The 27,120-nt window shown below is 39.3% G+C and overlaps 1 protein-coding gene across 1 annotated transcript in view; it reads right to left on the bottom strand.

The window, feature by feature from the left end:
* Positions 1-11,137: 11,137 nt before the first annotated feature.
* LOC107190009 overlaps positions 11,138-27,120 on the bottom strand; it is a 45,742-nt gene continuing 29,759 nt past the window's right edge. Inside the window, exons 3-5 of the mRNA XM_015578725.1 lie at positions 25,046-25,310; positions 11,609-11,762; positions 11,138-11,527 (exon numbers count right to left, since the gene is read on the bottom strand). Coding sequence (XP_015434211.1) covers positions 11,328-11,527; positions 11,609-11,762; positions 25,046-25,310 — 619 coding nt within the window. The 3' untranslated portion in view covers positions 11,138-11,327. The remainder of the gene's footprint in view (positions 11,528-11,608; positions 11,763-25,045; positions 25,311-27,120) is intronic.

Here is a 27,120-nt window from a genome sequence, read left to right as displayed (position 1 = left end):
TCGGCCAGAGTTCGCAAATATCAGGAAGGAAGTTGCTCCTTGCGGCAGGAGACCACGCACGAAGTAAGGAGTAAACTCGATTCATTCGATAACATTTAATAATTCTCTTGCCGGCCCAAAAGAGGCCGCATTACAACTGGTGGTACTGCGTTAACAATTTGCAGCCCAATGTTCGGCTATCGTCGAAATTAGCGATGATTTTTCAACTTTTAATATTAGATAGCTCGCTGGTCCCCTACCACCCGATACATTATTTTCGTACGATCGTTTTGTAATCCATCTTAAAACGCCGGTAACTTGATGTTACGCTACTCACTCGTACAATTCTCGGAAAAGTGACTTGAGCGCGTCGTCGGTTTTACGCCGCATCCTGGAGGATATCTGCGAGGAATCTACGGTACTGAATTCCGCCCCACCAACACGTGTTTGCGATATGCGACAGAACCGGGTTAAAAACGCTATGCACTCTATCGCGACGTTATCCTGGCGAGTACGAGACCGAGATTTTTCCCACTAAAAGAAGATCGTGGAGGTTTACCTAACAGGCTACACTGCTTTCGCCACGCGACATGTCCTTCGCTTTCCTTGCCTGTCTCGTTCGGTACTTGCAACCCGACAACTTACCCTCGCAACAGATGCAACTCAACTGATTTTCGGGTATTCCGCGATGCGACGCCAAGACATAGTGGGCCCCCACTACGCTAATTTCTCTCCCCGCGTTCTTCTCAAGTACTCCTCCGGAGCCACCCTCCCTAAGGCTCAGGGACGACGCGCCGTGGAAGGATTCCCTGGCCATGGAGATTCCTTTCGCCTTGTGAGGGTGCTCAGCTTTCCGCCCTCATACGTGGCTACTGCGACACCCCTAGCCACCTCCATCGTGGGGTCCTTTTCGGTGAGAAACACCCGAACCGCCGATTCCCATGCAGCCCCGTAGAGTGTTGGTTTTCCTGTTGCCCCTTCGGCCGACTTAGTGCCTAACGAACCCAATGATCATTAAGAGTGAGGCCCTTTTCCTCCGGTCTCCTACCCCCTGGATAAGAGCCTTCGTCCTCTGTTCTTCTATTCCCCCAGGATAGAAGCCATGTTCCGGATGAGCAGCCGCTCGACGGAATTCCGTGGCGGTCCCTGTAGCGAAGTTTGCGGGTGGAAGAGATAATTGCGTCCTGGACGTCTGGCTGGCCCCGTTAAATACGGTCCTGAAAGCGCGAGTGTTGCCTCAGCGCAGGATCATCACGTGATTAGTTTTAAATTCGGTGGGTATAATTTCCCTACGAATCCTCCAGGAGCGCTTTGGCGTTCTATTCGTGCGAGTACGAGTCGGCAGAGTCCGGTTCTCGGTTCTTCTGCGCCCGATTCAAATTTCGGGCCGGAATTAAATTCTCATCACCAATAACAATTTTACCTTCGTGGTATCTAGTTTTCAGGTTCGTACGGTACAAACACAATTACATAAATAATCCTACCATTACGATACCTCAGAAAGAAAATTAATTTAAATAATAATCTGAATGAGTTGATCCTCGGCCATCCTACCTACCCGTTCGGTGTTCTCGATACTGCTCTTTCTTATTGGACAATTAACGAAGGGGTGACGGGGTAAGGAAATAAAATAAAGAGTCTAACGAGTTCTACTGCCTTTTATGGCTACCTAATTATTGTTTAAACCGTAGTCATTGTCGGGGCCACGCTACCGCCGTCCTTAACGACTCCAGACTGGAGTAAGCGGGGGGAAAGAGGGGAACTGCAAAAAAAACAAGGGTTCGATGGGGTTCGGACCAACAACAAAACCTTTCCTTTTGTCTAACGTCTCTAGTTCGTATATTACGTTTGATAGCCGTCGTGCGATTCGGAATGGACCGTGGAAGCGGGGGCCAACTTGACCGCGACAGTTTGAGCAGCCGAGGAAAACACACTTTGCCTCTTTAATTTTAACTCGCCGACTTTAAACACGTGCGCTCGACGACGAAGGATATATTGCCGAGCTCGATCGTCATATGCCTGGGATAGGTTCTCCGCTAACCACGCCCTTAACAATTGCATTCTCCCATGCGAGTCCGCCATTCGTCCGTTACCCCTGCTTCATAGTCACTCGGCTTGTTTCGATCACTATTCACGCTATTTGCAGGCCGAGGATTCCTACCAAGGTTGAAAAACGCGTGGCAGGTACGCAGGACCGCATGGTGCGCTTTATTATGTGTGAATCGAAATTGCGAGAGGTGCTGGTCCCATAAACGATGGTCCTTTTCCAAATAGGCCACAATCATCGTCTTTAACACTCGATTTACGCGTTCCACAGGGTTCGCCTGAGGATGGTACGGTGGTGTGCTAGTATGGCAGATGTCATACTCCGCGGCTAGACTGAGGATCCGTCCGTTGACGAATTCGGTGCCGTCATCGGTTCATAATACCTCCGGGGTTCCCCATCGCGAGTACACCAGATCTTCCAACGCTTCCGCGATCGCTTTTCCAGTAGCTTTTCGACCCACTGTTTGCCCTGCGTTCAATCCACTTACTAAAAAAGTCTTGTACTAACAGGAGATAAGAGTGGCCCGCATGACTCGTTGGCAGGGGTCCCTTAATATCTGCGGCGATGGCCGTCCACGGCGCCTCGACGTGGTATTTTCCCATCAACCCCTTGGGTGGAGCTTGCTAGACTTTTTTCCGCTATCAAACTTCACACCGTCGCACGTACTTCGCTACCCCCCGAAACAACCCTGGCCAAACAAACCTACCCGACTCCGATACAACCAATTTCCACTCCTCCGTGTCGTTCCCTAGGAACTCGACAACTACGGGGTCGTTTCTACGACAAAATAAGCGATTGTTCTCATAGCGCCAGTCTGTGTTTCGCTCCGTGTGTTCGCGGACTTCCGCTACTCTCCTCTTATACCACGTCACCGGATTGATTGTCGCTACCACCGGTGGGTGCTCGGTCTCAGCCGTACCCTCGTGCATCCGCGATAACGCGCCCGGTCCGTGATATAACGCCCCCGGGCGATATTTCACACTAAAGTCGTACTCTGAGAGCTCGAGTGCCCACCGCGCCAGCCTATCGGACGGGTTACACAAATTTCAGAGCCAATGTAAACTACTATGATCCGTAATCACGGTAAAACGATAACCCTCTAGATACGGCCAAAACGTTTTCCTAGACCATATTATAGTAACGTATCTAGTTACGTGGTTGAGTACTTCCTTTCCGCGCTGGTCAACGTACGGCTCGCGAACGCTACCGCCCTCCCAACGCCATCTACCTCCTGAGTCAAGACCGTTCCTAAACCTACGGTATTCGCGTCTGTCTGTAAGGTGAATGGTATCGAGAAATCAGGGTACATCAAGACCGGCGCGGTCACGATCATGGTCCTCAACGCTTCGAAGACGAGTTGCTGCTCGCCTCCTCAGACCCAGGCCTGTGTTTTGCTTAATAATCGCGTCAACGATTCCGCCTCGGTCGAAAAATCAGCTAGGAACCGGCGATACCATGAGGCCATGCGAAGAAATCGACGAAGTGGCTTAACATTTTTCGGGGCCGGATACGCCACCACCGTAACAATTTTCTCGACATCTACTTTTAATACTTCGTGGCTTACCACGAAACCCAGATACCGCACCTCGTCTCCACAGAACTCGCACATATCGAGATTTACGAACAACCCTGCCTCTCGGATTTCTTCGAGTACATGCTCTAACCAGATAAAACGTTCCTCAAAAGTCGGGGTGACAATAATAATATCATCTAAGTAAGCGAACGCGTAGGGCTCCATGGCCGGGCCAATTAACCGATCTAACAACCGCTGCAATGTCGCGGCGCCATCGGTCAACCCGTACGGCATTCTTCGGGGAAAGGGACAGTAACTAAACGAGCTAGGAGGCGCAGTCTATGTACTCTACCGTCTATCCCTTAATCCCAGGGATGTATGTAGCCACTGCTCTGCTAGAGGTCGGCTAGCATGGTACCCCTATCTACATATAGCCCCGGAGCATCACAGCTCCCTCCCAGTCCTGTGGGACGGGGGGTGGTACCTTGACAGTGGGAAAATAGAGGAAGGGGTGATCCTGAAATATTCGAGACATAGGCAGGTAAACTCTGGTTATGGGGTTGCGATTAGGCGATCAACCTCTCTCTCAATGATGATGTACGACGATGAAACCCCCATTTGTACAGGCTTGACCTGTAGGTGAAGACAAGAGTGAGCTGGTACTCACCTTAGGAGAAGGATTTGGATTCCCCAAAGTTTGATTCCACCAACTCGAAGCTAGACAGACAGGGTTAATAATTTCTCCGGGTAACACTATCTCTATACCCCTTGGTCTTTGTGTAGGATGGGCATATCAGCCGTGCGCCTCATGGCCTCAGAGGGGATACCGACATCCTCTCTCCTGGGAGACTCAAGTGCCACTAATTACTAATCCCATAGCTTTAAAGAACAAGTGAACTCAGATTGCTGTCAGCACTTTGACAAAATTAATAAACAGTACATCAATTCGCTTCTAGGGATAATACAAGTGAAAGGTTATCAAACCTCATACAAGTTATTTCAAGATATGTTCTTTTCGTATAGTCTATTACAATATTGGTAAACTTATCGATTAAATTAGTCCTCTCCGATTGCAATGAGTTTGAAACATGATGTCAAGATTAGCATTCTGAACAATTTTTTCTCTACATATATACTTGGCGGTCGGTCTTAGTTTGAGAGATATACGCAAAAATATGGTAAACTTGTCGGACAGGTACTTCCTGATGGATTTAAACACGATAGTCCAAGTATGCATCCACAAGGTTGTGGTTGATGTAAAGAATCTGGATAAGATTCCAACTAAGGAGCAAAAAAGTCCTTAATGCCCGTGTACTCTTGGGAAAAGATTTTATCAAATCGTTGAGGAAGGTGTACGGTGGCATTGAAACAGCGGTGGTTATCCTCCCGATACCATTGGCCAGGAAATTTCTGAACCTAACAAAAGTCCGATATCGGATGGGTATTTTGTAGAATCCCCGAACGATTGAAGTTCGTAAAATGTTTTAAGAAATCCCGCATTGACCATCTCCGCCCCCAACGGAGGCGGTGCACCTTTTCAAGGTTTTACCCCCGTCAAAAAAAAAATGCAAGGATAAACTCACGTGTTTGTTCTGTCTAGATGAAGAGAGCTGCAGTAACAGCGCACATGTAGCCGCAAGTAATAAGTGCATGGTATACCAGAAAGCATTGCGAGCGGCTACGAAAAAGAAATGGTACCACTACAGCTTAATCTCAATCACTGTGATATAGCCCAAGAAATCTATCACGGAGCATGAGACTGATGTTGCCATAATCACAGAATAGTATCAAAACCTCGACACTCAGTCATGAAAAAGAAACTTTTCTAGTAAGGCAGCGGTTTGGGTCTGCTGAAAATTACATCTGGATGACCGAATAAGCAGACTGAAGGCAGAGTTTGTACGGATAAAGGTGGCTGGCACACATGTCTACAACTGCTACGCTCCATCAAACGAGCCAATCGAAGATTTTAGAAGCTTTTTGGATAGATCAGTCCAGGATGCGAGGAACCGCAACCCTGTCGTTATCGTCGGCAATTTCAATTCCTCGACTGTCGAACGAAGGAGCACCAATTAGAGGCCTTCTCAGTATTGAACGTGTGTTACTGTGGAACGTCACAGACTTTCAGTCTGTGAGAGCAGGAGCCAAGTGGGTAGTTGGTGAACACTATACGAAGGTGCCTTTGTCTGCCTTAAAGGATGAAATAGTTTTCAACACGAATACAGATTCCAAAGCTAAAAGCGAACAGGCAGCGATGCTGGCATGAGCTGTGCAGTGAGGTTGACGAAGACCCATGGGTACGGTCTTATCGGACTGTCATAATGAAGCTTAAGGGCGTGCGTCTGCAGCCTCCGACATGCTCCATACTCATGAACAGGAGCGTCAAGAACCTATTTCCTTGACAACAGGGAACAATCTGCGTGCATGACCTGGTAATAAATGACACAGCGATACTGCTGATCACAATTAGAGAATTATTACATGTGTGGAGCAAAAAACTTCAAAGTTCCGGAGCTGGATGGAATCCCGAATATTGCACTTAATAGACGACCTAAGCGAAGCCGGAGATATTCGTGGACATCTACAATACCTGCTTTGTGGAGGAATTGTTTCCGCATCACTGGAAAATACAGATGTTAATGCTTCCCAAAGGAGAGTCCCCCAATAGAGCCATCGTCTCATCGACCGCTGTGTATGGAAGACACGGCTGGAAAAATTCTGGAGTGGATTGTTTACAACAGGGTAGTGAAAGCTATAGAGCAAGCTGTGGACCTAGCTGCTCATCAGTATGGCTTTAGAAAGGCGCACTCAAGGGTTGATACCATTAGGGTCGTTGTAAACACAGCACGGCAAGCGATTGAGGACAAGTGATGGAAAGGGGAGCCACACAGTACTGTGCCGTAATAATACTTGACATTAAAAAACGCATTCAATACTTGCTGGCAACAGTGATCATATAATTAATTATGTACACAGAATCGGTCTGTGTTGATGCTATGAAAATAGCATCTTATAAGAGGAAAATGCAGAGAGTCCAACGCCTGTACGGGCTGTGACTAATTATTGTATACCGCAATGTATCATAAGATGTAGCACTAACCATCGCAGGGACGACACCCTTCTATCTCGTTGCAGTGAAACGATGGATACTTTCGAGTTTATCTATTCAGGTTTAAGCTAGATGAGTCATCAGACTGTCCAGATTGCGAAATATCTGAAAGGTGGCTCGGTTATTTAGGAGACGATAAAAGAAAGAAACATACGCACTAAACGTAACGGCGTGAAGGACTGCCGAACGCACAGTCGTGACGATTGGCGTCGCCTGACATCGATACACGCGGCAAAACAATTTCTACTCGACGTTCGGTCGTTATCCGCGAAAAAGACGTAATAGTATTTCCGACCCCTTCCACGAACACATGGGGAACTTACAGATAGTGGGTCATCTCAAACGAAATAAGGATTGTAACAAAGCTTATTGTCGTATTAAGTACAAGTCAAGATTCCATTGTGGGTGCACAAAGTTTCATGCAATAAATCAATTCGTGTTAGAAAAATAAAGGAGTTTGATAATTCAGCATCCGATCTTATCATATCCCTTTATGTTCTCTCACTGTCCGCGCTTTAAGGATGTTCGCATTAATTTAGAGGATTATGAAGTCGGTGAACACCTTTCCCCGGAAACTCTAGTGTCACAGATGCTATGCACTAAGAAAAGATGGACTGCATTTTGTGTATTTTCAGCAGTAATTCTGAAAGAACTGTGGCGGCACTACCTCCTACATTCGCCATCAGAGGTCTACCGAGTTGACACATTTCCCGCAACTACCTGAAGCCTTCCTCGTTCGTATATATACGTCCTTAACCGACCATCGTATATCCCCGCGTCTAAGGCAGGGTCTGCTAGGTAGCCTTACCGACGAGTCCACTAGCAGGCCCAGAACGAAACGCTCCCTCTCCTTTCCTTTTCACATTTTTCCAGTCTACAGATTACCGCCAAAGAACTACGACGGGCAGACCAACAACGAAGAGAGACAAAGCATACAAAGTCGAGGGATCTGGGAAATAGTCACTTATTGTTAGACAGAAGAGCTGAGGCTATTGCCACCTTACAAAGTAATGCTTAATTGCAGTTCTGTGGGTTTAGTTGATGAACGATAAGGAGGTGGTTTTAGTGACTAAAAATCTCCACACTAACAGGCAACACAATGAAAATGTTACTTGACCTCGTAATAAAAAAAAACACGTATACACACATGTGCGGATTAAGCAGACTAACCCATGCTTAACTCAAACTCGGCCTACAAAATACTATATGTAGTATTGAAAATATTTTTGCGTATATGTATGTACCTCTGAAATTAAGGCTGACCGCCACTTATATGTATAAGAACACGTACTAAGATAATCGACAAGTTTAAGCACTAATTGTAAGTTAATAGACATGTTTATTACTGTATTATTTAGTTAATTTATACAGAGTGATTCTCTTGCTGTGCAAAATAAAGGCCGTGCCGCTCTAAAGAACCGCCATGTAGACATGTGTAATCGGTCGATCAATCACTGTCGACGACACAGGGGCTACACACAGATACGTGCTGCCAGGGCGGTTCTTTACAGCGGCACAGTTTTTGATTTGCGCAGTGAAAGTCACCCTGTATTTAGCGTTATCTAAATTTCCGCCACCAACAAAAATGAAAAAAGTTGTTGATTTTATTATCCTTTTAATATAAAATGAAATTATTGATTCTATTGATAGTGTAAGGACTGCATAAACATATTTTTGTTACAAATTCATAGCGCATTTACTTTTATTGTATGTTTTTATCATGACTTTCCTAATTCCGATCAAAAAGAATCTAAACTCGAGTGTAATCGAACAATTTTTATTGTAATATTGCAATCCCAATGACGTGTTATTGAAAATAGTCCTGTTTAGACTTATTTTCGTTATGAGAATCTTTTCAATTTTGTCGTAACACTATTATAAAAGTACAACGAAGAGAGTAAAAGTTAAAATTTTTAGTCACGAGTGATTTATTCCATGTGTATAGGTTGAGACCTTTGCATAGAGATGGCCTTTTCTTATTTTATCCATACGAATTGTAGAACACTCATTTCATCCTAAAAGTTACGCGTTAAAAAATTTAAAAATCCTAGAAATTGATCTGTGCCTGAGGATTCTATCTGGTCGGAAATCACAAGAGAAGGTTTCGCTTATGACTCATTGTCAGCTGCGTCGTTATTTACCGGGTGCGTCCGAATTACCCGATATAGAAAAGCTAGAGTCAAGTGCAATTGTCTTCCACACAACCACTTTTCGTATCTCGATCCGCAGACAAAGCAAAGTCACACACGATGTTCGACTACTATCAGCTAAACTTTTGGCCAACAAAACCTAGATTGTACATTGAGTTATGCACATACTTACAAACAAGGCCGTCCCATAATCACTCTGGTTGTTGCAATTGTAATTTTACTGAGAAGAAAGTTAACTTTTTTATTTTAAAATTTTTCCAAAATATATTGAAACAAAGTTAACATGGCGTGTGAAATTTGCGTAACGATTTAGCAATGAATATCTAGTGTTAAGCGTCTCTGGAAATGTCAAAAGTTTTAATGTTAAATGAACGGACTTATTGGAACAGAAATCTAAAAACGAAATATACAGACTGAGAAATGGATAAACTACATCGTTTCATTACTATTAATGCCATTGGTGAATAAATGTTGATTACGACACTTGTTACCACGTTAGGAATATTAAAATACCAAGAATTAAATTTTTCTTTCGTTGATAAAAATAACAGGAGTGCAAAAATTGTTATTAAATAAGTACAAATGTAACGTATCGAACTTTGATCAAGGAAAGGCATAAAGCTTTCGTATAAATGCTTTAACACCTTCGCTGCCACCAGAAAATTGTGAAGGACATGTCACGTGCCACCGATTCGTATTCTCATCCACACACGCACACACACGTCGTCTTCGCATTCAAGTGATTGTGACTTATTCGACTATCAGTATTTTAATTATATTCAACGTTCAACTTTGATGTTTCGGCCGATTGTTTAACGAATATCAGTCGTCAAAATTACCAACAATGTACTGTCGACGCCTGGCAGCGAATGTGTTAAACAAAATCCAATCTCATATTTCGAAATTTTATTATGTATTATGATATTTCATGCACAATAAAAATGTAACATGTAGGTAGTACAATGCTATGCAAGGTGTTCGGCTGCTGGCGTCAGAAAATTTAATGGGTGTTTCTGCATGCCATACTGAGGCGAAAATCACGAATAACGAAATTGTTTTCAATGCTTCGTTTCTAAGTTACTAAATGTTGAAAATACGGGTAAACTACGTCTGCTACGACGGGTTATATGTATACCCTACTGTAGGCGCGCGCTATTCAACTGATTCACTGACTCGCTGGATGACCATCGACACTATAGACACCTAGCAAAACCCGCTTACCTCGTAACACATACGGTAACATACGATGCCAGACGATACCGCAATAGTATTTTCAAAAACTTTCTAGAACATCTAATACGAGTCGTTGAACGACATTGAAGGTTAAACTTATTCGCTAAAAACGAAATAAGCTTATCAAAATCCGTCCTATGAGATTGTCAAGTAGGGAAGGTAAATTTTCTTTCATATAAATTCGCTTGTACATATTACCCACACGCGCGTATACACGCAACCGCGACTATCCCGTCGACGTGTGTTATGCGTATTACACGTGTCAATTGTAGCAAAACTTTCAATTTCCGCAAATTAAATCCGAGCAGAATTATTAGTATACAATATTTATGAAAAGTGGTTGATTGAATGAAATATTAAACTTTGATAACTTGCTGTTTTTTAATTAACAAATAAACCAACTAATGAAATTAAATTTGATAACTATTATTCCTTAAAGAAGTCTAACTTTTGAAAACTGAATTGCTTAACTCATCTCTAGTTTACTCGACCAGTAGCAACATCTAAGTTGTGTACCTCTACTGAAAACAAATGCCGTGAGTTTGATACGTTCGACGCTATTCGAACTGTGGTTTACTTTTTATCTGTTTTTTATCCCCTGGATTAAAATTTATTAAACGTTTCTACGGTTTAACGCAATTGTTAACAAGAATACAATTCGACACAAACGGAAAATTGTGTTCCTTATTCGAGTTTTTAATTTAATTTAATAGTGTTAGATTTTAGTGTAGTTATATAGTTTTTAATTTAATTTAATAGTTGTAGATTCTGATATTGCGCGCGCGCGCATGTGTGTATGTGAGTAGTGTGTGTTGGTTAAATACACACCCGCGGGCAGGACAATCGTATAGTGCCTGGAACAGGTATATAGAACCTGTACCTAACAGATATATAGTTACCAGCATGGGCGTAGTCAGGTGAGGGCGAGGGATAGTAGGAGGCCTTGCCTCCACCCCGCTCTGGACGAAAAAAATGTCTTTTGCACTATTCCAGTAGAAACAAATTGGATTCTTTATTTTCGTCTTCGTTTAGAATATAGAATCACTCCTTAAATTTTGTGACACCTGTATATATGTATATCTAAAGTTGTCTAACTTGATGCCGTCATTAATTATGTAGATTTTAAATGAATAGATAGAATGTACATCTAATTAACAGATATCAGCGAACGACTATGTCGTTTTATTTAACTTACGCCGCTATTAGATGTATGCGAAGATAACAAATCGATAATTTAGGTTGTACATGCTGCTTATTATAAGCATATTTAAATATAAAAACGATCGGACATTGAGTTTATATGGTAGGAATATAGGTGGTTGATGTGATGCTACTGCGTCTTAGCAATGTATCTGACGCTTGTAGTGTGGTTGAGCCTTTCCGAAATGATCGTTTGTGTGGATGAAGATTAAGGGGAGGTAAGTTTGGATGTTCGATTCTTGTCGGCGAGCTGACATGAGGTCGTAACGTTCCTCTTTGTTGGATCGTAAGTATACCTACAAATTAAAGAAAATCGAATTAAATAAATACTGATTATAGGCCGTCAAATATAATAGTAACAAGCAATAAAATATTGCCTGAATCGTTTGGTTCCAAAATATCGTTGAGTTGATAATAATCAGTCTTTATTGACAGCGGTTCTTCATAATCTACGAATGCCGTGTTATCAAATGCTTTATCATCCTTCGGCCGGTTTTGAATTGGGGTGGTAACTGGTGGGTCTGCATATGTCTGAAAGATCAATAACCTACCTTCAGATATTTTAAGCATTTCTTCACCTTGCGAGGAAAATAAACAATTAATTAAAATATTATGCCATCGTATACAAATTTTTCAATTTTTGAATCTGGTAATTCATGGATACTTCCATTCATTTTGTAAGCCTATTTTGTATGCTTTTCTTTTTCTTTTCTTTGTTCCTTTTCAGCCAAAATATGTACACGTTACAGTATAATTTCGCTTATACGTAGCTAATTGCTTACATATAGAAAACTATTTTGTTATTTCTATGTTACACAAAGAGTTAGTATTTTTGATCCTGAATTCCATACTTTTTGTAAATAAGAAATGTTGAAAAACAAAAGGTTTTGAATATTCCTAACTGTTTGACTGTGGACGTCGTTTCGTTCAGCGGATCCAAAATTGCGGCAAAATCAAATGAAAAATGCGTGACCTTTTTGCTCTCTGTAGACACGGTTGTATACACAGTTCCGGAAAATTCTGTGATGGGGGTGATTCCGTAAGGAGGAACGAAAGTTTCGTGAATCTTCCGCTAGCCACATAGCGTTGCAATCGTATTGTACGTACATTATGTTTTAAAAGCAAGAATGGGCGCATGCGTCCTGATGCGCCACAGGGAATGTATACGACCGGAATCGAACCCATAGACCTAGGAATTCGAAGACGAAGAGCAAGGTCCCATTCCTAGGTCAATAACTGAACCATAAGATCGTAGTGCCCTCGCTTTGTGGCAAAATTCAAAATTACAGTTGGCGTCTTTAAGTGATCACCCCCACGACGGGAGTTTCCGAACCTGTGTATACGATCGTGGTACACACTTGCAGACATTATCCGCAGAGAGTCTGTACACATATATAGGTACTCTCACGAGCAAATTCGGCTTCCGCTAGGGGCACAAGTAACGTAGGGGAAGGACCTCCTATCATGCTCCTACCACTTGGTATTGGGAATTATTGAAATTTATGCCAAATTAACATTCGACTTAACATTTATTTCAGTACCTGTAATCAATTTACAGAAACAGTTTACGCTGCTTTCCCCCCTAGTGGAGGCCAAGTTTGCTCATGAGGGTACATTATCCACGGATATTGTGTGCGAACTGTTATGTCTTGTTGTTAAATAGAGCGTCATACTCAATGTCTGATATTTCAACATCTTCGACTATATTGTTCAATGAGGTTGTTGCCACGGTCTGTGCCAGGTATACATTTGAATTTCCGGGGAAATAAAGCAACAGAAAACTGTTCATGGCGGCACCTCCCACATTCCCCACTGGTGGGCTACTGAGTCAATATATTCACCGCAGCTACTCAAATCCATCGTCGGTTTCTGTATACAAGGTGTCTGCGCGCACACTGTACAGTCCGTTATTTCCTAAACTATTTGAAATATGAGACAACTATTTACACAAAATTGAATGGCACAGGGGGGGGGGGGAGCTAATTAACGGGCTATAGTGAATTTTTTTTAACAATATTATTTTAAGACATATGAAGGTCAAGTTTGGTTTTTTAAATGGAATTATATATTTTTTTCAGATTACTTGATTGTGCGTTTCAAAATTAATTCATTAACCTTTAATGTATATACCTTCTTCAAATAGTTTTCAAGATATTGCGCTTCCACATTTACTGATTTACGTTGCATTTGAGGCACTAACAAGACCATCTGTGGTACTTCCTATTCGAGCAGATTTCCTTCCGTTGAAGATCAGTAACTTTGTAAGCGCAATATCTCGAAAACTATTTGAAAAGGGTGAATACATTGAAGATTACTGAATTCTTCTTGAGACGCCCTATCAAGTGATCTAAACAAAAATACAATTCCAATTTAAAAAACCAAACTTGATCTTCATATCGTGTAATCTAATAATGTTAACAAAAATTCACTATAGCCCGTTAATTAAGCCCCTCGTGCTATTCAATTTTGTATTAACAGTTTACTCGTATTTCAAATAGTTTAGAAAATAACTGTCTGTACAGTGTTCGCGTAAACCTCCTGTATATGTATAGTGACGGGTCTTCAAATCAAGCGGTTTAAGCCGACTTAAGTCAACGATCATTTCGGCTCGGCTCGAATGCTTGAGCGAACCCGGATGACAGGTTTATCAGGTCAGTGGAGACTCGAGACTCAGCCAAGCCAAGTTACGCTGAGTAGAGATGTTATCTGATACCTTATAAGCCGGCGGCAACTGACCTTGTGGCTACAGTGTAAATACGTAAAATACATCATGCATGAATACAAATTTAAGCTTTTACTCGTTCCAGTGTACATTCTTAAAAACGTTATGAATAGGAGATTCTCCTGATGACAATAGGTCCAAACCCGACATAAATCGGACTATATTTAATAACATACAATCCGTATCGCGACATAACGTATGCATAAAAATTGTTTTCGTTGCATTTCCCTATTCAGAAACACGCAAAAATTGTGAAAAAAATCTTATACATTGCAAATGCTGGGGCACCTATTACACAATTGTCTCCAATTTTTCGGTTGAAAATTGTAGTTGGAAAAATTAAGAATAGTTAGTGACTAGATATATATATATATTTTACAGTCATAGCATATACATTCATAAGTATTGTCTTTGCGATTTTACAGATTTTTTAATGGGCTGTATCCTGCTTAAAGAAAATGAAACATCAATTGTACTGACGTTTCTTCCGTGAAAAAACAACTTATACCTTTTATATTTGTATTTTCTTTATTAACTGAGTACATAATCTCATATGAAATATTTTTATAATGCGGTATTCATTATATTCTGAAGTATTGACTCCACTATCAACAACACTGTTGCTGATATTTAACACTATTATATTTTTCTTTATTAGTTTTTATTCTTTATTAATTTAGTGTCACATTGCGTATACCTACAAACAAATGTAAGATGCTTACAATTACTTTACACAAGATATCACCAGCAACAAAATAATTTAGTTTCAAGGAATAAATGGAACATCACATCAGTTCTCGATTCTCAGTTGTTTCAAACATCTAATACTATATCAGCATAGTAAAGCAATGCACGAATGGCACAAAGTTTATTACTCAAAAGTAATTTCTCATTATCGAATGCTTGCAAGGTATAATACTACAATCTGTAAGCAAATGATAAGATGTAAGTAAAATAAACAATTATTTTTGTTTGAACGAAAATGCAAAACTGTATGTAAATAGTCCAAATTATGTCGTGTTTGGACTTATTTTCATCAGGAAAAAAAGAATCTCGTCCATGTCTTCATAACATTGATGAAAAAGTCTATTGGAAAGAGTAAAAGTTTAAATTTTTATTCATGCGTGATCCATTAGGGTGGTCCTAAATTGTCAATATCCAATTTCTTTTGCTCGCACCCCCTAGTATGGTTGCATTTTATAAAAAAATGATCCCTGAAAAAGTTTATTTCAATCGGGCAACAGGAGAGGGTGACGACCAGGCCTTAAAGTTTTGAATATATCGATGTTTTTGGAAATCACAAAAAATATCTCAAAAATGGACCGTCTTAATGAAGTTTTGTTCAAACAATATTCAAAGAGCGTGAAATTTTTTATAATTTTTTACGTACTCTCATCCACTTTTAAGATAATAGCGTTTAAATACTGTAAAATCCGCATTACGCATATGTATAATACATCGCTAATTTGCACGCCGCACCGCGCGAATACAAAGAAATTTCTTGTAGAAATAGTGAGTCCTTTAATTTAACTCAATATCTATTTAAAAAAAATAACTAATTACTAGTTGTATTACAATAACTATGAAATTGATTGCATTAATGTATCCTTTCTAGCATCTGAGTAGCAGCGACGATAATCTTGTGTATAGTTTGCAAGACAAGCTATTTATGTTCTTGATTTTTTGTGAAATATTTATTGTAATCGGTCATTAACTTAACTGCTTCTCTCTCTCTCTCTCTCTCTCTCTCTCTCTCTCTCTCTCTCTCTCTCTGCTGCATCATTTACCGCACTTTTGGTTACTATTTCAAATCCCTGTTTGTAGGCATCTTGTTTCAACCACGATGCAGGGTCTGTATTTAAAAATTCCGTATTCATGTTAATTTCTGAAAAAATAGTTTCGTTTCCGCAGAAACGAAATATTTTAATTCTTTTTCAGTAATTTCATGAACATCCTGCTTCCTTAATCTTTTAACGCAGTTCTCATTATAATTATTTGCAGTATCGTCGTTATTTAATGTAGATATCATTTTCTTTTGTAAAATCATATGATATTTTTTCATCGAAGAAAGCAAGAAGTACAGCTCTAGACTTAAAATTCCACAAGTGATTTTTAAATTTATTAATTGCCACGCTAAACATATAGGGATCAATAATATTATAATGCACTAAATACTTTGAAACTTTTAATTCTGAATTTGGTGCTTAAACAGCGCTAAGGTTGTAACGCGTAAACATTAGCTATAAATACACAAATATCTGAAATAAATTTGACCTCCTCTATAGTTAATTGAAATTAAGATCAAAAAACAAATATTTTTAAACAATATGTGGTCTTTGCCATCCATCTCGCGTGGTGCACTGCCCTTGGTTTATGAAAAGATACTCCGCGAGATGGAGTACCTCCAAGGAATGAAATTATTAACTTTAGAAACTCCTTGTAATCATTCCGTGGGTGATCGTTTTCTACATTATTTCTTGGAAACAGAAGCATTTCATTTGTATCATCAATAATACCGATGGTGGCATGTTTACTTCAAAGACGCTTTGCAGATTTATTTCAAAGATGTGTGTGATGCCGAAGGGGTAAATCCAATAGGTCTCTTTCTAACATATGTTCTTACAGAACAGTAGCACCATTAGTGTTTCCTAAATCCGAGGATGATATGTCACAATAAAGTGCTTTCATATTTTCAGTCAGACCAAATCAAGAACCGCGTCAAAAACTGCAATTGCTTGTCTGTGTGTCCTTTCCATCGCACTTTGAAGTCTTGGTACATACTTTTAGACAGAAATATATCCTACACGCGTGTAGTGCGGACCTCTGAATATTCAAACGCTGTTATCTAAAAAATAGTTGGAAACACAACAAAATTATATAAGCAGAAATTATAGAAAAATGTATACTTTTGTAATCTTGTTTGAACAAAATTCTGATACGACCTACCGATTACCTTCCGATACACCCTTTCCTGTAGTCCGATTGCAATAAACTGTTTTAGGGAAAAAAAAAATTGTGGTCATGTACAAACAAGGGCCACCCTAGTGATCCATTCTGTGTGTTTACACTGTAACCTGTACGTCGGTCGACGGAGGCTTGTAGGGCTGTCAGATAACATCTCAACTCGCCAGGCCCGGAGTTCTTGGCGACGGTGGACTCGTTGGCTTAAGCCGCCAGCGTTGATCAAGCCGGTTCCGTGAATTAAGTCCGGCTTGAATGGCTCAGTGAGTTCGGTCTCCGCCTTGAGCCGGCTGAAGCGACTCGATTACCCATCACTACCTGTATACTGTCCATAATCAAACATCGAACATTCCCGCGTCTAAGGCAAGGTCGGCTATGAATAGGCTTACTGGTGACTCCATTAGCAGGCCCAGAACGAAACGCTCCCTTTCCTCTCCTTTCCTTTTCACCTCCTTCATCAAAACCGCCAAATATTAAATATTCATGGATAGGTACATTTTTAATTGAAAATTCTGAATATTGAAACAACCTTCTTCAGATACTAGAACTAGAATACAGCTGCAGGTTTACAAACTGTAAGAATGTCGAAAAGTAATTTTGAAATTGTTGAGACATTGTAAACTACCATGCATGCTGGTCTAGAGAGTTCTGATGCGTGCGCATCTCGCGGTTGTGTGTGGCGCGCTCATCTGGGCCTAAGCGGTCTGACTTGTATCAGATTGTACTAGATGTGTGTGCCGCGTCTTGCTGCTGTTCTCTTAAATAAAGTGTTATTTGGTTTATTCTCTTATATAATAAAGTTATTTAACTTGTTCCAGCCCTAATATATGTTAGTTGGTATTATACCTTTAATAGAAATTTTATTGCCACAAATTTGTATATAGAAAGAATGATATTAAATTTCGTGTAGATATACCTGCTTCTATAAAACTAGCTGTAATGCTGACATATTAACAGCTCGAACAAAAAAAAACAGCACACTGGTAAAATTGTCAGGTTATCGATCGTAGATTTACAATTCGCACAATAAAGGTCAATTCCTATTATCCGTCTAGCCGGCGGCAGGCTAGTCGCCATCAAAACTTTCTCCAATGCTTTTTAAATGGTGGCATTCACACTTGCCGCCTGCTGATCGCCAGCCAGTTGCAACTAACGGTTGCTTGGCGCCAGCTAGCCTGCCGTCGGCTAGACGGATAGTGGGAATTGGCCTTAATGCGGGCTGTACGTTAACACCGCGTTTTGGAAAAGTTTTAAATAGGGACAAAGTCTAGTACAAATATTGTCCCGTGTATACTTAAAAAGCAATTGTTCAGTAGGAGTAATAAAAAAAAAATATATGGAACATAGGAAGAAATTAAATATGTACTGGAGAGATTCAGATCATCGTTATGTAGGCGTGAAAATAGAAACTCGTTCATCTCGGCGCTTATCCTCTTCCGGAGACGTGTAGTGTTTGTATACAGCAGGGGCGGCCAATCTAAGCCAAACTGAGTCAAAGCGCTCCCACCAACGAGACCGAAACACCGATATTGCGGGTGGGGACGACTACACTAGCGTGTGTTCTCGGTGTTAGTAAAGGATCCGAGGCTTCTGCGCTCACGAATTGCCCTACCCGGACCGCGGCTCATACAAACGCAGTTCCCCTTCCTGCGACTTCCACCTCCACAAGGCGACAGGCTCATTCTGGCTCGAGTTGGTTGCCCCTGGTATACATACAGTGATTTTCTCACTGGTACGCTAAAAAGGTAAGCCGCCTGTTTTGTCATTAAGTGCCGTGACACTAAAGGTATCATCGGTAGAATATCCCTACTGAGCAGTCCATGTGTGTAACAGAGACAGAGCGACGACTCTGTTACACACATAGACCGTTCAACAGAGGCAGCTAGCGGTTGTTAAACGGTAAGGCAGACTGCTTGCCTTTTCACCCTACAGTGAAAGAATCTCCCTATCTACTCTCCGTTCCACGTAAGTATAACCTTCAGTTCGGACGAGTTTTCGACCGATCTACGTAGCCCCAACTCGTGGCCGCCACCGAGTCACATGCGATTGGTCATAGCGCTATCCCTGCCGGCCTTCGACCAATTAGCTGAATTGCTCAAACACGTGTATCACCAGATCGTAGCTGGTGGTAAAATGGAGAAAGATATAGGAGGTTAAGTAGGGGCTCGGACATTGTACGCCTCCGGAAATCCGCTCCGTGCATGAAACGAAGTTATTCTGACGTGGAACAGAGTCTAATGGTGCCCATTTAAGCGTCCGATCCACGGGACCCAATCTGGGCGCGTATCTGGACGGTGAATGTTCCGGGAATTCAACTGAGCGCGAGAAAAATAACAAGTGGGAGTGAGATACCGATATCTGATTTGAGGTAACGTGGACACGAGTTGGTAGGCTGCGAACACAAACATATTTCCCTGAGTCCAGTTTCAAGGACTGGCGAGGATAGGAACGGACGCTAAATTGGATAGAAATGCGGTTGCTTAAGCGGTCACCACTATGTTTTCTCGTGAAGAAGCTAAGCGAAACAAATCACAGATTTGCTAGTAGGGCACGTCCACTTGAGGGCTCTTCTTACTGTGACAGATCGAAAAAATTTATTTTCTCTTGCATTATCTTAAAGTTTAACATTCCAAAGACATAACCCCAAAAGGATTTAGTCCGACTCGAAAGTTTAAAAATGTTATTAGCCTTGAACCGAAGCGGCGCGTATACAGAGTGTCCCAAAAATATGGGACAATCCGCAATACGTATGTTCCTCATGCAAATATAAATTTAAAGTCTTTTACCGTTTTGTAATCTGAAGTTTCATTTCAGAGATATGAGCAATTAAACATCTTTTTGGGACACCCTATATATTAGGCATAAAAGAAAACTGTTTCAACAAATTGAAAAACGAGAAAGGGAAGTTTTAATGTTAGTATGCAATTTTTGTTCCAATATGCTATGAAAAGTACATCGACTCTATTAAACTTTCCTTCTCACATCCCTGACCGAGTTTTCAGATCGTTCTCTGCAGTCTTGGCGACTGCAACATGTTTACTTCGATGTGCTACCGATTTTGCGACCTTATGGTCTTTTGGCCCGTACTATACGCAATGCCCATTGTCCTTGGAAAGACAGACCTTAACTCTAACGATATAGTCTTTCCGAAGATATAGTATGGTCGTAAACTGACAAATGGAATGGCGGCACCGACTGATGCAACGACACTTATGGCCGTATGCGGTTTGTAGCTGTAGGGTTCCAAAGAATACAATGGAAAAAACTGACGAGTAACTGTAAATCATTTACTACCAGGGTACCTGTAAGTTCTGTTTAATATTTGGAATAATCGAAAGAACTTTAGTTACTCGAATGCTATTATTAACAAGAACCAAATGAGTAGTAGTTTGGATCTAAATTGATACTATGCGGTACTGAACGACGCTAGAGTTTTATTCCACTTATCAAGCCGATGGCCGAACGGGGAGAACCCCAAACAGTATCTATGAGAGAACACTAATGCAACGATGAAATATATTTACTTTTTTTTTTCAATGAAACTTTTACTAACGTTCTTGTGAGAACAATAAACCGCTGAATGGATGACTAACATCTCTATAGAATGTACATGTGTCAAATATGTAGTAAAAATATGTTCCTTGTTTCCCTGAATATCTATTACAAAAATAGTATCAATATATTTGTTTATACACAAAGGTTTTCATTATTATATAATGTAATTATATTAATAAAGAAAATGTTGAGAGGTTTTATGGTCATATATGACAGCCACATACTCATTTACCATTTTAACTGTGTTTGAATGCACATTCGAATGCACTTACTCGTTGCTGTGGTATTTGTTTAAAAAGCACAATTTTTATGTTGTGCTAATTTATATTATTAGTATAAAATTACAAAAAGGTAAAAAATGAAAATAAAAATCAATATTAAATTATTTTTTAAATTTCAACTTTGTTGTTTTCTAATTTTGACGTCTGTTAAGTTATTAATAATAATTTCATAACAAAAAGTTCTTACTGTTATGCTTGTCGGAATATCCTTGTCTATGTACATTATTGTTAGCGCGTTGAGTTTTTCTTCCGAAACAGTTCTGCATAAATAATTTATTTATTTCATACACAATAATGACAAATATCTCTGCGTGGGCCCTTCTTCTCATCGGGCCTTAGTTACGTGTCAATTTTGCCTGGTGGTCAACGCAACCCTGGACCCACGACTAGCCCAACCGTTTTACTACCCTCAGCTGTCAACGCGCTACCTTCTTCAGAAGGAAGGGTCATCAGTTTGTAACTCTTTAAAAATGAATTTTTTATACGCTCGGCATAAATATATAATTTTCTTTCTTTTAACATAATAATTAATGTTTGGGTAGGCATGATAACAAATAGACATTCTGATATTTTGATATTTTCTAGGATGCGTGTCAGAATGCTCGTGTTCGGTTTGACGTTGCACGAAGTTGTTCCCTTCGTGTCGCGTGATCCATTATCCCCTTTTACCTACGATTTAAGTTCCGACGGGGCGTGCCACAATCAACGCCTTAGCGGTTACGCGTCCAGCCATTTGCGGCTTCGGACGTGCGCTCAAAGTTGTGCAAATCGCGCACGTCTGCTAATATGTGAATACATGTGTAAGGTACAACTGGTTTAATTTTTTGTAGGATGTTAGATAAATAATTACGAACGATTCATCAGTGAACAAGGAGATCAATTATCTTGAAATTCTCATGTTTGGTCCGATAGACGTACCACGGCTCTCACCCGTGATTCGAATGTTTGGCCCGATATACGTACACTGACAAGCAAACTCGGCTTCTGCTGGGGGAAGAAGTGACGTAGAAGAAAAGTCTCCTACCACTTAGTAAATTTATTTCAAGTACTGAAATAAATGTTAAACCCAATGTTAATTTGGTATAAATTTCAGCAACTCCCAAAACTAAATGGTAGCAGGCCCTTCGCCAACTTCACTTTTTCCTCTAGCGGAAGCCGAGTTTGCTCGTGGGTGTACCACGGCTCTCACCCGTGATTCTAATGTTTGGCCCAATATACATACCACGGCTCTTACACGATATTGTAGGCGAAAGGGTTAAAATCGACCCTTTCAAGGGTGTTCTGCAATGTGCGTGACACGTATCTGGACCTGCCTTAAGAGTTGCGTGTTTCTAAAAATTTCAATGGAATGTTTTGCTTTTAAGAATATCATAATTCTTTATTTATTTAGTATTAAGTTTTGTCCATAAGTGCATTTCAATGTTGTGTTTCAACACAAGTTTAATTTGTAGAATTTGAGAGGATTTCACACAAACTTACCCGTAGCAGTACCGAAACATGACATACAGCGTTCAACGCCGACTAGAGGATATACATGTATGTTATAAATTATAGAGGTTTGATGATATCATGTAGGTATAAATCAGTTAGTGTAAATCAACAGAAAAAGAAAAGTGCAGGCGAAGGAAGTATGAAACAGATGTGTATTTTTACATAGTTATGCAATTTGTGTTATCCAATATTACGTTTCTTTACTCATACTCGTCATACTTCTGATTACTCAAATTCTCTTGCTTGTATCATTCAATTAAGAAGAATCAGTGGAATTAGCATCATCATCGACTGAAGGTGAAAAAGAATTAATCGAAGATCCTGTGGAACGTCGTGCAGAGGATTCTATGGAGGAATCTGCGGACGAACCAGGTTCGAGCGACACTTATGGCAGGTTATGAGTTTATAAAAAACTTATGTGCTTATAGTGTAATTAATAAAAATGTATGTCGCGTAGCATTACGCAGATTCTGCAAAAAATCACTTATGATACTTAACACCAGAAGCGGCAACGTTGGCCTTGTTTGACTCCAATATAAACGGCTGGTGGTACCTTTACATGTTGTTAATGATGATGACGTACAAAAATTAATAGTTAGTCCGAATAATGTAGTAAATATAAGTAAATACAATAAATGGGTTTTAAATGCACGTATTAAAAAGTGTTTAACATCAATGACCGCATTTTCTTTTCGTCTATTTATGGTATAATGCACATCATTTCATATTAAAAATATTACCTTCATGTTAAATATAAAATACTCTATATATAAATATAAAATTAAATATAAAATTAAATATATAACACCTCCGTTGTTAACATGAATATTATTATTATTAATTTACAAATTATATAATAAAGAAACTAAAAGAATCGACACTTTCAATAAAATATATAAAATTTATTATACACAATTAAAAATATATAAATATTAGTTAATTATATTTATAAAATAATTATTATGTTGAAAAAATCATACTATAGCACTATTATTGTAAATATTTTTGCTCCGGAAGAACATTTAACCATGATTAAAAATCATTTCTTCATACCTTTCAGGTCATACAATATTTCACATTTATTGAAACTTTAAAGCTACATATGTACAGACACGGCGAAGCTTCCTCGCGATGCTGCCTCGACCGATACCTGCTTCGTTCGAATTGTCTCGTATAGAATGCGTGAGGCAAGTTAGCGCAGAAGGATGAGCCAGCAGTTACTGCGAGGCAACCATGGCTTCTACCAAATATTAAAATCTTTGCCTATTGTATATAACGGTGTCGAGAAAATTAGAAAGGTAAAATACTCAAAGACAAAAGGAAATGAACGTGTGCAGTGTTGTAGAAAATTTAATAGAAAGCAGAGTTCTGCTAGAGAATATTAGTTGCTGCTCTTAACTATAGGGAATGTAGGATTAGGAAAACTTATTTCTAAAGATTGTTATTGCTATAACGGTATAGAAGGCATACGATTAAAATTATGGTTTTAACTTATAAGTACGTCAGCGGGACGTTCGAACATCGACCGTTTTGTATTGGTCTTACGTTTCTTGGGAAGCAGCCTACAAGCCACACAGTGTCTGTACATAGCTAAACGTGAATGTGTCAGCTCTCCGTTTTATCCGATCAACTTAATTTTTTACAGCAATTATTTTCTTACCTAATAGGACAATTTTAGGGGGCGGCGTGAGAAAATCACGCAAAAAATTTTCACTAATTGTAAGTATAGTTAAGGTTCACCCCAATTTACATCGGAATCGGCCTGTGATCCCTATATTTACCGGCCACCTCGCGACATTTCACAATGAGACGAAACGTGAATATTTTAGATTTTAACTGTCACTTAAATATTTTTTTCTGAATACTTGAATTAGAGGAAGTGCTCACTATAAACATTAGGCACAGATACTGTGACAAGAAATTCTTTTTAAAGTATTTGAACTGAGAAATGATTTTTAATTTCCTTCGCGCTCCTGAAACTTATTTAAAACAATAGAATATACCAAGAATGAGTAGTAGGATATACAGATCACAAACTCTTTGTACAATAAGTTATTTGAGCAGTTTGTACAACTTTCTTTGATACGATTGCTGGCATCTCACAATACCTTTCAGTATCTGCAGTTTTGACTTCGAAAATTTGTTATTCTATATAAACTTCAAACTGAAGCAAATACCAACAGACATAATCATTTGTATTATTGATATCGCTCCAACGTAATGATTCTCTGAAGACCAATATTTTAATCATAATACCGCATCAAATTTATCCTCAATCGAAATAACAATTCCTTACAATTAAAAATTGCAACAGAGCTGAAATCTGGTTTTCTGCACTCATTTGAATGCATAAGACACACGTAAAAGAAAGAAACCACGTATACTGGAAATCACGTAATGGATGTAATTGATGTTCTATGCAATTCATTTTCGACATGTTTCATTTACCATTCCCAATGACAAACACCACTGGAAGTTTCTATTTTAACAAGTTATTCTCTATTATTTTTCGTTGCAAGTTCGCTAGATAAGTGAAATATACTGCCATTGACAAGATGAAAGTATCAATGAATTACCATGTTTTTAATCAATGCCGTCGCTTAACCGTCCAACTCTGGCGTAACATTCAATTTTATCTTAATCGATATAATATCACATTTTATACAAACTAATTACATAAAACAACTATGCCTAAAAAAATACATTTCTGGATTCAAAGGAAACGACATCGAAATCTCAACAATTAATAACAAACAAAAATGTTTCTATATAAATTAATTATGAATGTAATATCGGTAAATTGCCTTGAGTTTTACATGTTCAGTTGGTGTAGTTGAACAGGCACGCTTGTGAAATTGTCCACTGTCGATTGTTTCATAGGTGTGTTCCTCTAAATAGTGTCTGGTGGTACCCCTTGGTGTCAGAGTCGCCCACATAACACGGCTATCTTGCATAGCGTCGGTTGTGCACGGATAAAGAACAGCTTCGTTTTGAATTCTTCCATTCTTTGTTTGCGCACCAGAGCTCGCGTTCGGCATGGACATTGCCCCGTTCTTACCACTTCTATTACTACACAATGACAATCGATTATTTTGTACCTTTCGGCATCACATTACTTTTATTATTTACCTTGTTTTTAATCATGGAAAATATTAACACATTGCATACAACGTTCTGTTCAAACAATGTATTCTTTAACTTATAATGTGTAATACCTACAGATGGGCCGTTTTGTAAATGGTACAAGGCCAATTTCGCTTGTTCTGAGATATGTAAAATTTTGCATTTTACTATATTACTTGTTATTGTTATACTATATTTTGTCATAACATATACAAAATTTTAGAAGCACACTTTCAGAAAGCCATGGTTAATAAACGAATTTATAATATATTATTATCAAAATTCGTAATAAGGATATTCCATGCGAAATCGGACATTTTTTGGAGCACCATTTCGGATTTTGTTCAAATTTGAATATGTTGTAGTCTTTAGCGATATATAATCTTATATTGAAGGTTTTTTGAAAATGTTTTAAATTGTTGATTCTACAGATGTTTGATATTTAGGGTCAACCTTTTTTCAATAAATGATAGCTATTGAACTGACAACAAGTGTTAGTTACAGTGGAGACATAACAGTACCGAATAAAAAGTATTTCAATTAAAAAAAGATATTTTTTAACCATTAAATAAATGCCCTGTTTTTATATCGGAGAACTATTTAAAAATTTGAAAATAATGAGGATATAGCCCTATTTGTCCTCTTTATGGATATATATTAAAAAATATGGACACTTTTAAATTGGCCGTATGAAAACTAATTGAAGTGAACGCTGCGTCCAAGCTCGATCGGCCGAGCCGTGCGGTATGCGTTGTAGCTGCTTCAAAGATATAACGTTATCCATAAACGAGGCCGAAGCTTAAACCATAGTACTCGATCATCAGGGGCCCATTGTCTCCCACTGCATTCAGGGTTGTACGCCACTTTCAGCTATGGGGTTCCAAGGAATAAAACGAAAAAGACTGGAATATTTGAAAGAAATGAACGGTTTCGTAAGCTTCCATCCGGAATAAAAGGGCCAGAAGTATTTTAAATCTGAAATTAGTACGTTATCAGAACTTGTTTAATTACATTCAAACGGAAAAATCGATCCTAAATTGACGTCGTACGCCCCTGAACGACGGTCGAGTACAGTTTTTAAACTCAAGCGTATCAAATGACAGGATTAGGCTACCAAACACACAAACTTTAGGGTCGGTTAGGTTTATGGCTAACGCTATATCTTTGAAGCAGCTATACCTGACATTCTTATACGTATAGGGGTATACCGACCGCTGCAAGGCCTAATACCGTTAATAGTGGTTTGAAAATTCACTCTTTGTAAATGGCACTCATTGTTAGAATCATTGTCGCCATTGTTCAATGGAAATCACGAGAAGGTGATGATTATTCTTTCATCGGGAGAGGATGCGTTGTGATGGGATTAGATTAAAACATATATATTTAATCGTATCGATAAGCGTCTTCTTAAATAAATAATCGATTATATAAGTACTTAATTCATACTTGCTACAACTACTGATTTTTCACTGTATGAATAGACTTTAGCAGTTAAAATAAAAGAATAATCTCTGATATAGTCGTTGGTATAAATGTATGAAAATTTCGCATTTCACGAATTATTTTAGCAAGTCACGTCTTTCTAGTAAAAATCTTGAATGTTTATTATATTCTTTCTACTGGGCTGAAATGGAAATTAATTTATTCAATGTTAGCATTCGCCCAATCAAACAATTCCTGTGGTGATTTCTTTGGTCTTCTAATGGTCTTTGTGAACTGGCACGAGCTACAAGGCGTTTTAAAGAGCTACCGATAC

Source organism: Dufourea novaeangliae, unplaced genomic scaffold (genome assembly GCF_001272555.1).
Source record: "Dufourea novaeangliae isolate 0120121106 unplaced genomic scaffold, ASM127255v1 scaffold184, whole genome shotgun sequence".
In the NCBI taxonomy this organism is placed as follows: Eukaryota; Metazoa; Arthropoda; class Insecta; order Hymenoptera; family Halictidae; genus Dufourea; species Dufourea novaeangliae.
Note: the sequence above shows the minus strand (reverse complement) of the source record. Positions and strands in the feature narration are given on the sequence as shown.